At 59.7% G+C, this 15,996-nt stretch overlaps 1 protein-coding gene across 5 annotated transcripts in view; it reads left to right on the top strand.

Moving 5' to 3' along the window:
- SEMA4G (semaphorin 4G) overlaps positions 1-15,996 on the top strand; it is a 28,217-nt gene that overhangs the window by 6,294 nt on the left and 5,927 nt on the right. For 2 of the 5 annotated variants that reach the window (XM_049810632.1, XM_049810631.1), the window contains exons 1-2: positions 3,766-3,786; positions 14,603-14,837. In XM_049810632.1, the coding sequence (XP_049666589.1) occupies positions 3,784-3,786; positions 14,603-14,837 (238 nt within the window). In that variant the 5' untranslated portion in view covers positions 3,766-3,783. Of the gene's footprint in view, positions 1-2,451; positions 2,470-3,765; positions 3,787-13,289; positions 13,508-14,602; positions 14,838-15,996 lie in introns of those variants that run through there. The other 3 variants (XM_049810635.1, XM_049810633.1, XM_049810634.1) reach the window with 3 other exon arrangements.

Raw genomic sequence — 15,996 nt, 5'->3', positions numbered from 1 at the left:
GGAGCACAGCTTGAAACGGTCAGCTGCCTGCTGCCCCTTGGACGACAGAGGCTGGCAAACCAAATCCCAGACACTGGGCTTTTATCTTGCTTTTCTTGCTCGGGGCAAGGGAAAGGCAGGCTGTAGGCGCTGCTGAGGAGGAACCAGAGCTGCCCTGGGAAGCAGTTTCCTACCAAAGGCTGCAGATCCTGGTCAGCCCCATGGGTTTGATAGATACCAACATCCTGTCAGCACTGCTACCCCAAAACTGGGGGCTTTGTGACACGCTGCTGCCTTGGTGTGCACCCCTGCCAGCGTATTTCCAATTTAATGCTGGCTGTTATTCGATCCTGCCAAGTTGTTTGTATTTACACCGCTATGATCCACAACGAAACCCTCTTCCCGGCCAAACCTAGTTCCCGGTGGTGGGAGTGGGGACGCACAGCAGTGGGGAGGGTGGGGGTCTCCTGCCAGTCACCTGGGACGCTCCTGTGCATGGGGCATCCCCCAAGGTCCTGGCCATTCAGGATGAACTTGAGAGGGGGAGAGGGGGCTGAAGCCTGGGGGCTGGCGTGTTTTGAGGCTGCAGGCAGGGTGGGGGGCCCTTGGGGCCCAGAGTGACAGTGGGCGTTGAGCTACAACCAAGCCAGATAATGCTTCATCCCAAGCAGAGCCTGAGGCACAGCGGTGTCGTGCATTAAGCAACTTAATGCATGTCTTCTTGTGCTGCGACAGGGTCCCCCATGTCCCTCCAGAAAGGCTGCAGGCTGGCAGTGGCTGGAGAAGTATCTCCAGCTGGGGGTCCGGCAGGGAGCACCTGGCAGCGCTGCCTCCCCGGGCGCTGAGCTGCAACCTGAGTGCACGCAGGTCGCTGGCTCCCAGGCTCGGGGCAAGCGCAGCATGTGTGCTGGGAGAGCTGATCCGCGCTAATCCCATCAATATTTCACGGCGCTGTGGCCCTGTTATAATTCCTCGCATCATCTGGGATGCTGGCTGGGACGGGGTGCATTGCCAAGTGAAACACAAGAGCTGCCGTGGCTTTGCCCTGGCTCCTTGGGCATCGGAGGGGTGAAAGGGGCTGGCTGTGGGTATTTCTACCTGCTGCAGTGGGTAGGGTTATCTGGCAGAGATGGGTGAACGCAAACACGCTGGCCGAACGCGGGCAATGTGGGCATCCACCTGGCTTTGCCATGTGCCAGAGCGGTGGGATTGTGCTGTGATGGGCAGCTGCTGGCACAGGCAACGGGCAGCTGACCCTGGCACGGAGGGGGCTGTGGTGTGGGACAAGCCTGCTCTGCCCAGTCCTCTCTCTGTGGGCCACGGTGTTTAAGTGACAAGAAGAAGGAATTAAACAGTAAGCAGACTGTGGGCTGTTGATAAGGGCACTAAAGCATCTCCTTTTCCTAAAGGCCATTTGGATTAACGGGGAGAGAGCATTAGAGATAAAATCTCCTCGCGTGGCCATGGGGAGGGCGGTTTCCCAAGGCCCCATGGCATGACCCAGAGGGCCTCCTGCTCTGGGCTGTCCCCTAGGCTAGGACAGGGGCTGCAGGGCTGCTCCGATGAGAAATTCCCCTTCCAGCACCTTGCTGGTTCTGGGCTGAGGTTGGAGCACAAGCAAGACCTCCCTGCTCGGCAGCACTACTACTCTGCGGGCAGAGGGATGCAGGCGTGGGAGAGGGTTGGCTCTGGTTTGGCTCTTGCCTGCTGCTGCCTGCATCCGTCCCTCTCTGGCTCTTGGGAAAGCCGTGCAAATAAGAGCAAGGCCCTGGCCTTCAACCTCGTGGGGCCCTAAATTCCTTCAGTTAATCTCACGGGGGCAGCAGAGCAGGCGAAGGCTCTGAAAATAGATCTGTTTCCAGCTGCCGATGACTCGTGTTAATTAATTAAAGCCTCGCAAGCTCAGGCCTGTAAATACGCAGTGCCGAACGCGCCAGGCTCTGCTCGCTCTTTGCTCATGCACTAATTACCCCACTGCGAGGCCAGGAGCTAACGCAGCTCCAATTTGTGCTGGGTTCGGCTTGCAGCCACGTGGGAGGGCTCCTGCCTGTGCTGCCCGAGCAGGCAGTGCAGTGCCCTGGAGAGGGAGGGAGCCTTGGGCAGCCCCATCTCAGCCCTGGCACCCCCTTCCCCAGTGCTCACGGACCAGTTCTCCCCATAACCGGTCCCATAGCCTCCAGCTGTGCCTCTGCTAAGGTAGGGGATGGGGTTTGGAGCAGATGTGGGGCACCAGCCGCCTCACAGCACCCAAATCCCCCATCCCTGGGTAAGACAGGCTGGTCAAAAGCATCCCTGCCTTGCGGGCAGCGGCTGCTGCTTCAGCCTGCCCTCCTGCTGCCCATGCAGGGCCCCGGCTCCGGCTGGGCAGGGCTGCGGGTGAGCCCCGCTCCCAGTGTGTGGGCACCCCACTTCCGCAGGGTGGGCGGAGAGGCGAGGTGCCGGGAGGCGTGGAGGAGACGCTGGGGTTTTGCCCAAGGACAGGAGGAAACGGTAATTAGCTGCTGGAGTGTACAGGAGGTGAGGGTGGGAGGACGGGGAGCACTGGAGGGGGTGGGTAGCGTCTCTGCTCTGGGGTCCCTGGGAGTGGGGACAGGGAACGGGTCCCAGCATCTCGTGTCGGGCAAGGGGGTAGTGGCTGCTCGGTGAGTGTGCGCGAGGGTGATGGGAGCACCCAGATGGGTCCCTCCTCAGCTGAGACCCATCAGTGCGTGGGGACAGCGGGGATTCAAGCCTTCGCTGCTTTCCCTCCAACCCATGGCACTTTTAGTAGGCAGTCAGAGGCCTTGGGAGTGGCATGTTAGCTGGGGTCCACACAGGAGCACCCTGCCCCTGCCACCCTTACCAACCCTAAAAGATCCAGGTGGTGGTGAGAGCTCAACTGGGGCTGACCCTCATCCCCAGATGATGTTCAGCAACTTCAGCACAAACTTGCTCAACACTAAGCCCTGCTGCGGGTCTGGCTCCAGGTCTGAAGGGTGTGGGGTCAGGGTGGCCCTTGTCCCCTTCTTGGAGATCTCACCCCTCATGGGACGTGGGTGCGGAGTGAAGGGGATGAACCCACATCCGAGGGTGCTGATGCTGGGACTAGGCACCGCATGGCTTTGTAACCACGGGCTGGCAGCACCCAGCCACTCCGCCAGCTTCGGGAGCTGTAATCTGGCGTGCGCAGGTACAGCATCTCCCCACCTCCTGCTCCAGCTGATTGCCAATTGCCCTAGATCCAACCTGCTGATTACATAGAGCGCTTGGGGTTTTGCTTTTGGGAGGCCTGCCACCATGACGGGTGAGGAGGGAGGGTTGGCCAGGTGCTGAAAGCTTGCGAAAGGAAAGCAAACACAGGCCTGAACCTGGCAGCTCCTCTCTGCGGGGAGGAGCCGCAGAAGCCACCCAGGACAAAAAGGCTCCACACAGGGACCCAGAGAAACCATTACCCGCCTGTGTTTCCAAACAAGCTTCCACCATGGGTAAACTAAGACTCAATGGGGAGGCATGTGCTAATCGGAGGGAGAAGATGGGGCACGGTGCCTCGGTCAGGTGTGCGATGTGGGATGCGAGGAACCGGGGTGGGTTTGGGGAGTGAGGAGCCTCGGCGGGCACCGTGGCACCGGCTGGGTGGCTGTGGTGTGATGACACCGCGTGTGCTGCATCGGCAGAGCGTGGCGATGCTTATCTGCATCTTATTTTATCTTATTTTACAGTTACAAGCCCAAGTTACCAGCCCTTTCCCTCCCTGGCCTTGCAAAGGGCTTGAACACAGGCTCCTCTCCCAGAGACCTTTTTGGGGCTGTATAACCCAAACCGCCCATGGTGAGCGAACCCCCCCCAGCCCACCCAACCCCCTCCCCACGTTTCGGGTGCTGACCGTCTCCGTGCCGGGGGCGGGGAGGGGGGGGGGGGGGGCAGTTTTGCACGGCGGCGTCTCTGCCTGCCGTGGCTCTGCCGAGGGAAATGGTGCCCCCCGCCTCCCAGCACTTGCTGGGAAGACCCAGCGCGGCCAGGGGTAGCCCAGCCCCGGCTCCCCCCTCCCCGCCGCTCCTGCCCTCCATCCTCCGCGGGCCCCATGCGGCCGGCTCCGGGCAGGGGCTGGGCACCGCGGCCTCCGCGTACCGGAACCTCCGCGGCCGGCAGGGGGCGGTGCGGTGCGGGGCGGGCGGCGCGGCTCGGCTCGGCTCGGCTCGGCTCGGCACGGCACGGCGGGGCCGGGCTGCGCCGCGCCGGGGCTGCGCTGCGCTGTGCCGGGCCGGGCTGGGCCGGGCCGCCCGCACCTGCTGCGTCGCCGAGGAGCGCCGCACCGCACCGCACCGCACCGCACCACACCAGGCAAGTGGCGGGGAGACGCGAGTGGGGATCAGCCGTCGGCTGGGTGCTGGGTCCGGGTGCTGGGTCCGGGTCCGCAGGCAGGGCCGGGAGGGGCTGGGACTGGGCGCCGCGTCCGCAGGCAGGATCCGGAAAGCTGGATCTGGGTGCTGGGTCCGGGTGCTGCGTGCACGGGCAGAGGCTGGGCGCTGGGGCTGGGTGCTGAGTCCGCAGCGCAGGGTTGGGGGTGCTGGGTATGAGGGCTGAACACGCAGGCAGGGTCGGGGTTGGTGGGTTTGGGGTCCTGGGTCTCGGTCTGGGTCCACAGGCAGGATCGGGGGTGCTGGTTCTGGGTGCTGAGTCCGCAGGGCAGGATCTGGGCTGCGGGATCTGGGTGTTGAGTCCCATGGTAGGGCCTGGGGTGCTGGGTCTGGGTCCCGGTCTGGGTCTGCAGACAGGGTTTGGGGTGCTGGATCTGGGTGCTGATTCCACAGGCAGGATCTGGGGTGCCGGGGGCGGGTGCTGGATGCACAGGCAGGGCCTGGGGTGCTGGGTGCACAGGCAGGATCCAGAAGAGGAGGAGCAGGGGTCTGACCTGCTGGGGTCTAAGTCCGGGGAGTGATGCCTTGGGGGAAACAGGGAGGCAGAGCCTTGGGGGCAGGAGGGAGAGGGGTTCCGGGGAGGTCTGATGCAGGTGAGGATTTGGGGGTGACAAGCTGGAGGGGAGGTGGCGATATGCAGGATCTGGTGGCAGCGCAGGTAGCTTTTTTGGGGGACAGGTTTGGGGCGTGGGGTCAGGTGGGGCTGGAGGACGTGGGCAGGAGTGATGGGGGTACACGCCGAGGGTGTAAGGAATGACGACGGTGGGGATTATAGCCAGACAGGACACCAGCTCCTGGGGAGAGGGGTGGATACAGCCCCTCTCTTCCCCAGCAGATCAGGGGTCTGTGGGGATGGGGACTGCTGGTGGTATTTGGGGAGGCTGAGCGTTACCTGGGGGCAGCTGGTGTTCCAGCCCGCTGGGACGAGATACTAAACCGATGCAGGTGGTGCAGTGCAATCCCTGCCTTCCCCCCTTCCTCTCAGGATGTGGCTCGTCTGAGCCCTGGCTCCTTGGGATTCATTTCCTTGGGATGTAACGCTGTGGGGGCTGCAGATGCCCCCAGGTGGAGGGGACCGGCTCGTGCTGGGGGCTTGTCTGCATTGGGTTGAGCTGCATCTCCCTGCCGATCCAAGGGTAGAAGGGACCTGCCGGGCAGCACTGGGATTTGGGGCTCTCTTTGCCCTTCCCATCGGAACCCAGGTGAGCCAGTGGCTTGTGCCTGGCCTTTAAAACCGAGAGCGTGAAGTGGGAGGAGGAACTGTGAAAGGGCTCTTCAGGTGCCAAGAAAAACCGTCTCCAAAGACAAAGAGAGTGCCCAAAATGGATGAGGAGTGCAGATTCCCCCCAGAGGCAGGGAAATTATCAATAACAACAATAGCATTTGTTGTGCTAGTTGGCCTACCACCGCGGGCTCCGGCTGCTTTGCCTCCCTCTGTGGTGGGCACAAGCTGGGACCCCACACATGAACCCCAAACCCACGCGGAACGGCTGTGGTGATGCTGCGCGCGTGTCCCGCAGGACATGTCTCTGCTTCATCTCGGTTTGGCCGGGCTCGCTCTGCCCGGAGGGATGAGGGGCAGGGAGCTGCCCCCCCCAGCATGCCAAGATCCCTATCTTGACCTTGTTTTTGTGTTGCAACCGGAGGGGAAAAAAAACCCAAAACCCCAACAACCCTTTCGGTTCCTGCAGATGAGGGCTTTGTGTCGTAGGCTTATTCTTCCCCCCCCCCCCCCCCCCCCCCCCGCCTTTTCCAACATCCATTTGAACCTTTCACCACTTTCTTCTCCAGGAATGCAGTGGGTTTGCTGGAGCCGGGAGGTTTATTCAGCAAATCTGGCAGGTCGTGTGCCGGCAAAAAGCATCCAGGTGCGCCGGGCCAGCAAGGGGGGGCTCTGCCGGCACCCCGTGCAGGAGGGCAGCAGTGGGTGCGGTGGAGACACGGTGCCAGCCTCGCCTGGCTGCGTGTGGGGAATTTCCCTCCCTGCGCTTGCCCGCCGGCTCCGCTTGGCATCTTGATGGGACTTGTTGGGAAGCAGCTCATGTGATGGGTGGTTTGCGGGGGGGAGCCAGTCGCGGGGGACCCGTTGCCTCTCAGGGAGCGGGGGGACAATGTCCCCAGAGCTTTTTGTGTTCCCCTGCTGTGAAAGCCCCCCTGGCAGCGGCCAGCTGCTGCTGCTGCTTGCGGGTGCTGGGTGGGCGCCTGTTCCCGTTCAAAGGTGAGAGCTCCCTGCCCCACTCACCGTCCCTCCCCGCCTGGCTGTGCCACCGCTCCTGGTGATTTACAAGAACGACGGCTTCGCCATAGCAGGGTCATCACCAAACTCATCTCCTCCATCTTCCTGGGGCCTGAGCTCCGCTGTTCGGAGATGAAGGAAGCCGAGGGTTTCAGGCACCGTGTTACCAACTAGTGCAGGGGCCAGGATGCAGCTTGGTGATTCAGGGTGTGCTCTGGCTTGTGCTTTTCTTGTTGCTTAAAAGCTCCCCCCAGGTACAACACCATCTCCCCTTACCTGATGGAGGGCTCTTGTTTGCCTGTTGCAAAGCCCAGCCCATGCAAATAAGGTGGGGAGCTGATTTTGGGGCAGCAAAGCTGGCGGTATGCAAATGGCTGTGGGAAAGGTCAGATGCTGCTGCCTTGCGCCGTGCAGTTTTGAATGCAAAATTGAATATCAGATTGGGTTTGACCCCAGATTTGGAGCTTTGTTGGAGGGAAAGCAAAGGAAACAAGAAGACATTGTCAAAGCTGGAAGCCCTAAAACCGTTCCTGTCATCTGGTTTTCCTGGACTTCTGAAAAGAAAACAGTTTATCTTCAGAATAAATAAAAGGGAGAGGGACAAGCTTGCGGCAGAAAGCCCCATGTTGACACCAGTCGAGCTGGGTTGTGCTCCAACTCTTGCCCCTGCTTCTGAGGGGACCCCAGGTCATGCATGATTTCTGAGCCTCAGTTTCCCCTTGAGGAAGCCCCGCGCCACGCCGATGGTGGGAACCCCAGGCATTGCCAAGAAACGTCTTTGAAACTCAAACCTGGCTTTGGAAAAAAACTGGAAGACAAACCAGCTCTAGACAAACACCCGAGTTAATTCCTTGTTTTGCATTGTACGAGCCCAGTGAAATGAAACACAGTGCAGCCACGGGGACGAGCAAATGGATGCAAATGCGTCAAAAAGCTCCGAAATCTGCTGGCTCTGAAATGTCCCTTTTCATTTAGGGTTAGAATTTTTTCTTGTTTTCTTTCTAATTGTTCCTGGGAATTTAATTCTACAATTATTTTCTCGCTTCTGCTGTAGAGACAATGTGCTTCAGCCACAAAGCCTTTGAAGGCTGAATTGCAGATCGCATCCATCGCTGAGCCACTTGGATGCGAATGCCCCCTTGCTGGGAAACTTTGCTGTGACATGGAGGGCTGTCTGTCCAGCCGTCCGTCTGTCCATCTGGTCTGCCAAGGGGCTGCTGGCAAACGGTGAAGCCTGGCCTGCTGCAGCGGAGGTGGGGAAGGATGGAAAGTGTTGGGGTTTGGGGGTGATGTTGCTAGTGCCGAGCGTGCCTCTACCCTGCTGTGGAGGAGGTGGGAGTCCCGGGGGTCTGAATCCTGCATCCCGAGGCTCGGCGGCCGCACTCTGCATCCCCCGTGGCCTGGATGTGGGGGCGGGTTGGTGGCGGGGTGAAGTCAGACTCAGGCCACCGCGTCTTGGCATCCTCCGGTTTCACTTCCCGGTGTCTGCACGGCTCCTGGCTGGGCTCTCAGGTGCTCCCAGGCTGCAGGGTCAGCCCAGGGCTGCTGCTGTGGGGTTTCTGCAGGGGCAGACATGTTGGATGGAAGGGAAGAGCTGCAGGGGCTGTGTCCTCACTGCCGGCTTGCAAGACAGCCTCCGGCACATGGGGAACTGCTCCTGCAAGGGGAGATTTGATGCCCTGCCTGGGGGTGCTGGGTCTGGGCTGGCTGAGACATCCCTTAGTGCTCTGGGTCCCACAACCAAGCTGCAAGGGTTTGCCCTTCAGCCTTCCCGCTGTGCGCTCTTCCCTCCTGGGCCATCTCTGAGCAAGGCTTTTGAGGCAGTGGAGCTGGGCAAGGAGCTGTTTTGACTGATGGCTGGCATTGGTGGGTTTTCCATACAGACAGGGAGTGGAGGAGTGCTCTGTCCCGCCATCCTGGGCACGGTGCTCTTGCTGCCTGCTTGCAGCGCTCCGGGAACTGCTGGAGAGGAGCCGTCCCCACGCCTGGCAGGCGGCTGCAGGCAGGTGATGCCTGCCCATGGCACAGGCTGGAGCAGCTTTCCTTATTGTCTCAGTTGGGTTTTTTGGGTGGGTTTGGACGGGAATGCTGGGAGAGCTCTTTTGGGGCCTTGGCAGGGAGCTCTGTCGCTGCCTGACAGCCCCTTTGAACCTCCTGCTCTGCATCAGACCAGACCTGACAGAGGAGAGGAACGAGTTCTCATAAGAACAGTGAAAACGAGGAGCTGGGGACAAGCTAAAACACCCTGATCCCTGCAGCTGTGCAGGGGGACACCATGGCTGGGCCCTACCCCTCGCTGAGCGGGCAGCATGCCCTGGTGGGATGCTGCAGGGGGACAGAGATAAAAGCATGGTGCGGGGGGCCAGTGGGGCAAAACTGTCGGAAATTGGATTGTTATTAGTTTTATTGCTGATGGATCAGCTTGTCTTTTCAGGGATGTTTAGATGTCTGGCTCTTGCTGGCACTAGTGCCCCTCAAACCAGCCCCCACCCCCATCCAGCCCCGCTCGCTCTCCCATCCATCACTTTGCTCCTTCACGTGCCTCCTCCCCGCCGTGATGTTGGCGGGATCAGAGCTGGGCGCTCTCCCCTGCTGGATGCATTGGCTCTGCCGGCGGCAGATGGGGGCCATGCCATGCTGGGGGAATTTGGAGCCCGTTCCCACGGCCCACCAGTGCTCGCCAACCCCCCCCGCCCAGCTCCACAGCGGCTGTGCTGTTCATGGGAGCTTTGTGGCAAGAGCAGGGCAGATGCTCCTTGAGACGAGCCAATGTCGCTGCTCTCCCTCCCCTCTGCTGTGCCTGAATCCCAAATTTGGGTAAAAGTGGGATATATCTGCTTCCTGAATCACCAAAGCTCCTGTGCGTGTCCGCTGAAGCACCTCAGGGTCGAGTGTGGTTTTGTTTAAAGAAAGCAACTAAAATAAACTCAGTGAGGGGCTCCCAGGCGGTCACTGTGCTCCTTCCCTCCCCGTCCCCAGCCCCCAAACCCGGCACAGATCCCCTCTTCCTGGAGGGCTTTCAGCACGTTAGCATTTTTTTCTTGCTGTTGTTGACAAAAATCCTGGCTGGTTGAGAAATATCTGTGCGGCAGCGCCAGCCCAGTCCCACAGGTCAAATCCTGCCCCTGCAAATCTCTGCTGGGAAGGACGGCTCATCCGGGGCTGGCCTTCGGGGATGCTGCTGGGGGCGGGGGGGTACCCAGGCACAAGGCCATGAACAAACCTCTGTGATGGACAGACGGATGGACACCATGGGCTCGAGGTGGACCTGATGTTTTGTCATTTGCTGGTTGGGCTCCGCAGCAGAAGCAAAGTGCTGGAAGTTCGTCAAGGGCTGAATTAAAGTTGCCTGGCAACCTCCATCCCTGCTCCTCTTCCCACATCTCGCAGGATTTCCCACCCAAGGTCTGCTGGCTCTGGGGAGGGGGGGCCCAAAACGAGCCACGCTCACAGCCAGGCAGGGGCCAGGCTCGCCTCTCGCTGGATGGATCTTTTCCTGTAATTCCCTGGCTCATTCCCACGCCTGGGAGCCGGGAGCTCTCTCCACCTCATCCCCTGGGGCGGGCGCCTTTCCCCCCAGCCCTGCGCCGGGAACGGGTCGGGCTGTTTTGGCTGAACCCAAGGGCAACTCGTGTGGGTCCCTGGGTGGGTAAAATAGTGCTGGGCCAGTGGGAACATGGCTGGGGGAGCGAGTAGCGGGGGAGCTAAGGGGGCTGGGAGGGGTCAAGGGCCAGGCTTGGCCCCAGTGAGTAAAGCTGAATCAGCTGCGCGGGGTTTGGAGCACCTGGGCTGGCTGCCATGAAAAAGCAAGATGTAAACGGTGTCTCCTGGTGCAGTCGCTGCCAGGAGTCTTGTTAAGGCTGTTTTGCAACCCCGTAACCTGGAGGAGACCTGGTGGAAATCCTGATCCCTACTGGGAAGCCAGCAGCCCTTGCTTGTAGGAATGCACAATGCCAACCAAGATGGGCAGCCCACGAGGAGGGGAGAAAGGTCTGGCAGCCATTCTGGGGGCCTGCTTGTGCTTTACTAGAGCTTGGTGGAGCAACCACAAGCTGTCCACAGAGCAGCAGGATGGAGAAGCGTCTGATTGCACTCTGCAAATCTCTGTCCTGCCATCCAGGATGGATGCTGGGGTTGAGCTGGAGAAGAGCTGCTCCCACTGGGTGTTTCCATTCTTTCTCCTGGGTTCCCTTTAAATTAAAAAGCTGGCATTGTTTTCTGCTGTGCAGCTGAGGAAACACAGCTATGGGGGGGCCCATAAAACCCCAGCTGAGGTCCTTCCATATTTGCCAGCCCCACTGACAACGCAGTTTCCCCCCAGCACAGCTTGCGGCTGGGTTTTGCTCCCAGATTTTGCTGCCTCGTGGCTTTGAGGACTGTGGGGCAGCGGAAAAGGGCCACCGTGGCCAGCAGAAGCTCCCGGTGCAGCGGCCGTCAAGGGGTGCGGCAGCTTTGGCTTGTTTCTTTGGCCCAATCCAGGTTGGTGAGACCTGCCACCGGGAAATTCACTCATCAAAAGCTTTTTGTGCCTCCAGAGACGCTGGTCGTGGGGATTTTAAGGAGGTGCCGACTGGGCCAGCTCGTTTGGGTGTGCTGCACTGGCTGGCTGCTGGTGGGAGGCTGAGGCCGGCACAGTCACGCTCGTACAGCTTCCGTCGTGACCCAGTAAACCCAGTCAGACCTGACCGGGGCTCACTTACTCGCTCACTCCCCTGCACGCTCATGCACGCCTGCACACCTCTGCCGCCCTGCTGCTTTCCTGGTGTTCCCCGGGGACCAGCAAACCTGTCCCGCTGGTGGGAGCTGGTGCCTGGGTTGGGCTTGCCTGGTTCTGCTGGGAACCGTGGCTGCATCCCACAGGAGCACTGGTAGCCGGCGGTAGGAGGGTGGGCTTTGGCCCTCGTGGACGTTGGACATTGCCATTAGAGCAGCTAGTTCCTGGCTTCACCCTGCTCTCGGGGTGGCTGTCAGCCCCGTGGCCAGATCCTGCCTCCACCAACCTTCTCCTTCAGCGTCACTGGCTGGGGCGGGAGCTGGGTCTGGATTTTGGGTCCTATGTCAGCCCCCCCTGTGCTGGGAAGTAGGTGAGGTGTCGAGGGGCTCGGGAGCTCACTCCTGGGGATGGGATGGGCTTCTCTGGGCCGTTTTCTCTTAAACCCCGGATTTCATTGGAGCTTGCTGCTGCTTTTCAGCCTCTTCCTCTCCCCCTTTTGTGTCCTTCCCCCAGAGGAAGCTCACTGTGGCATTTCCTCTCCTGGCTTTTCCCTGTTTCCCATGGAAGGGCTGAGCCTCAGCAATCCAGCCACTCCCAGCCCAACTGGTGGGTCCCATGGACTAAGATCTCCCCTGTCTCCCACCCTGGCCCTCGCCTTCACCCCGAGCTTTGAACTTGCACCCTTCCAAGGGAGAAATGATGGGTTTGGGAGTGTTTGGTGTGGCTGCAGCCCGTGGTGACTATCTGAGTGGGGCCAAGGATGGTTTCAGTTCCTTCTTGCTCTTTCTCTCCCACACTAGGTATGAAAAATAAAAAATGAAAAAAAAAAAATAATAAAGAGGAGCTCGGAGCAGCCCTTCCCTTTGAGTAAAATATTAACTGCCTCTTACAGCTAACTGATTAAATGTCCTTTAGGACAAAGTTTCATCTGATCTTGGGCAAAGGAGCCTTTGGAAACAGGTGTAGCTGCTCCCCTGGAAGAAGCAGAGGAGGCCAGCCTCAGCGGCAGGGGAGGCTGCTCCCCCTGCCCCTGCCCACCTAGAAACCCTGCACAGCCCCACAGCTTGCTTTATTATTTTTATTTCCCCTCCCTGTGCTGGCTCGGTGCTCATGCTGGTTAAATGTTAGCCGGGGCTGGCTCGCAGTGTGGCACTTGCCCTGTGATAAGCAACATCCTTGCCTCCCTGCCCGGCTGCACTCCCAGCTCCAGTCCCCATCGTACCCAGAGCCGGGCAGCAGGCAAAGTTCAGGGCTTGTTTGTTCAGGGGAGATAAGGCAAGGATGTCTGGCAGCGTGCAGGCAGCTCGCAGGGCTGTTACTCATTTATTAAGAGATGGTTGTTTGTCTTGTAAGAAGGTTTCTCCTCCCCTCTGCTTTCCCAGCCCAGGTGCATGGCAGGTCTTGTGGCTTGTGCGTGATTTTGGGCTCGTGTCCCTGTGTGGAGGCCTGGGGAAGGGTTCCTGCAGCTGCCATGGTGGCCCCAGTCCCGCTGGTGGGATGGAGAGGGGTCAGCATGGGGCTGGTTGGAGCAGTTTCAGGTGATTTGGTGCTCCAGATGTGACCCTGCTGCTTGCTTTGCCCAAAAAACTTGGTGGCTTTGGCTCATGCTAGACATGGTGCCACCAAAGCAACTTCTTTCTCATTGACCTCCATCCTCACTCACCAGCCTTGCATCACCCTGCCAGGCCCATCGCTCATGAGGAGACCCTTGGTCCAGACAGGGCTTGTCCTGGGAACAGAAGTTCTTTGGAGGGAGTATGCTCTGGGGTGCTGTCTTCTGCTCCCTGGGGAGCTCAGCCCCACAGGCAGCACCCTGCCCGCTCCCGGGGCTGGGTGCTGTATGGGTGCTCTGTGCTGGGCTGGTGCCTGGGGGGCAGCGAGGCGGGGGGGGACGACGTCTCCCTTCTGCCCCATTCCTGGGATGCTCCAGGGCAGCAGCCAGTGCAGGTGCAAGGTCTGGGTCTGAACCCCCCTCTGAAGGAAACAGCAGTTTAATGCAGGCTCCAGGACTATGGCTGGATCCTACATCCAGCCTCTCACTTCTCCTTTTCAGCCCTGAAGCCTTTTTCACTTTCGTTTCACTTTGGTTTTACCTCCCCTCTGCCTGAGACCCAGCGAGGTATTTCCTTCAGGGAGATTGTCTGCAACAAGCGTGTTTGAACAGCTTCTCTACAGGGTCAGGTATTTGGTTTGTATATATATTAAAAAACCCCAACCCTAAGCAAACATATAGGTGCTGTTCACTTTATGGGGAGGTCTCCCGTTCAGAGATACCCGATTGTCTCCTTCCTCCTTAGCGCCTGCAAAATGAACTGGTGGCTTTGCTCGAAGCAGCTGGGAGAGGCGGGGGGTTATTCAGGAGGGATTGGATGCATGAAAGCGAGAGCCAAGATAGATGCTGAGCTTCAAGGCAGCTTGGGATGAAAGAGAAACTGAAATCTTATGGAAAAACACTGGGGGGGAAAAACTGTTCTTGCTTGAAAAGACTTGATGAAGATGCCAAGCGGCTCCTGTATGGGTTTTCCTTTGCTCTGCATCGCTGAGTGCCTGCAGCATCCTTCCCCACGCCTCTGTCCTCAGGAGTCTTGTCATTTCAGGAGAGGCAAAACTTTGGGGACAAGTGTCTCACATAGCCAGCCATGCTTTCGGGGAGTAGCGGAGCCCTTGGGCTCCTTGGGAGCCCCCTGCTGCCTGTCCCACCACAGCTGCTCTGGGGAGTGGGGCTTGGGGTACCCCAACACACCAAGAGACCTGCAGAGGGGCTTGGCCCCAAGCCCCACTCTCTGCTTCTGGGGGTAAACATGCCTGCTTTTCGGGTGTGAAAATGCAATGGGGGATCAGCTGGCTCTGCAGAAGCGTGTCCTTTGGTCAGGGGGAGGTGTGGGAGAAGATGGCTGGGAGCGATGGAAGGAGGAGCCCGGAGCAGACCTGGAGGAAAATGAGCCTCTGAGCAACCAAAGCAAGCGCTCAGCAAGTGACTGCTGCTGCTGCTGCTGCTGCGACAGAGCGGACACTGAGCTGGGGGGATGCTGCGGGGGTTTGTTCCGCTCAGACTGCCCTCCCTGCCCTGTGCTGGCTGCAGGCTCGATGCCTTGCGCTGTGCCTCAGTTTCCCCTTTGGCAAACGAGGGTTTGCTTTTCCCTGAAGCCACCCCTGGGCTGAGGCCATGCCCGGTCAAGCATCCATGCATGCGTGCAGCCAGCTCCTTCCCAAGCTCGCTTGCTCATGAGGTGCTGGGGACAGTGGGAGTGTCTGACCTGGTGCTCTGTGTTTCAGGAGGGTTTGGCGGCCAGCCCCATCCTGGGGAGCTGGGGAGCCCATCCCGAGGATCGGCTGTGCCAGCCCGGAGGCAGCAGGCTGGGCAGCTGCCCCCGCCGGGGGAGCGGGAAGATGAGTGGAGGCACAGCCCATCTCCTGATGGCTCTCTTTGTGGCGGCAGCCATGGGCTACCAGTCACGGCGGTCTGCCACTGACCTGGATGCCACCCCCAGGACAACGGTCACCTTTGATGGTAAGGGGGTGCAGGTCTTGGTGGTGAGGTTTGGGATCTTGCCGGCACCAGGTTTGGTGCGTCGTGACTTGTGTCCAGCCTTCGCCAGCCCCTGGAGCTGGGAGCTCAGGATTGGGGGGGTGGCTACAGGGAGACCTCCAGTCCCCTGGGCTCCAGAAATCAGAGCCTGCATGTCTGTCTGGTGTTGGGTGCCTGGAGTCGATGTGCCCCGAGGGATGGAGCAGGACAAAGGCATCTCCCCAAAAGTTGGAGGGGACAAGAGCATGCAGGGAGCTTTTGCCAGTCCCCAGCCCTGCCGAGCAGCCCTTGGATGGTGTCCTGAGCTGGGCATCACACCCAGACTGGGCTCTCATGGGCCGGATAGTCAGCAGGGAGCTTTCTTCCATGATTTTCTCTAATTGCCACTGGGCTCTTGGCCTCCAGCCTCTGTAGTGTCAGCCAGTCCCGCAATGTCATCGTGCCTTGGGCATCCACACGACTTTGTTGACCTCGTTAGTGAAGCCCAGCTCAGCGCTCGATGGTGGGAGAGGGTTTCATTTGCAGCTGTGGTGCCCTTTTCTCCCCAGGCAATGCCTCCTTTCGGGGGGGTCATTCCCCAGCTGCCTCCAAAGTCCCAAGCCCCACAGGACTTTCTCCTCCTGCGGTGGGAGGGTCTGAGCCTGGCTTGGCATTCCTCTGGCCAGGGCTGAGTCCCACCCCACACTTCTCAGCACCCCAAATTGGATGTTTTCTCTGGCTTGGTGGGCAGGGAGTGCCCAGCCTTGCTGCGGGAGCTGTCCCCTTGCACGGCAGTTTTGGTTCAGGTTTTTTGCATCCTTCCTTTTGAGCTGGCTGGGTTTGGTTCGGAGCTCAGGTTGCTGCCGGTGTGTTTTTGCTTCCTCCAATGGTTCCTCAAACAGGGTGGAGGGTCCATGCTGGGCATGGATGTCGCAGCTCCCACCCTGAGCTGCCATTTTAGTTAGCAGGGAGAAATTTACCCTATGAGCCTGAGCCCAATTAGTGCCTTTCTTTCACCTCCCACCAAACCTCCCCTCTTCCTTTCCTCCTGCCATAACCCCTGACGCCCGGTGCTGTCTGCCTGATAACCTTGGTGGGTGCCTTCCCACTCACTCCTGGCTCCATCCTGTGTCTTTTCCCCGGTGGCTCATGCCATGCCTGC

Source organism: Accipiter gentilis, chromosome 9 (assembly GCF_929443795.1).
Source record: "Accipiter gentilis chromosome 9, bAccGen1.1, whole genome shotgun sequence".
Taxonomy (NCBI): domain Eukaryota; kingdom Metazoa; phylum Chordata; class Aves; order Accipitriformes; family Accipitridae; genus Astur; species Astur gentilis.
Note: the sequence above shows the minus strand (reverse complement) of the source record. Positions and strands in the feature narration are given on the sequence as shown.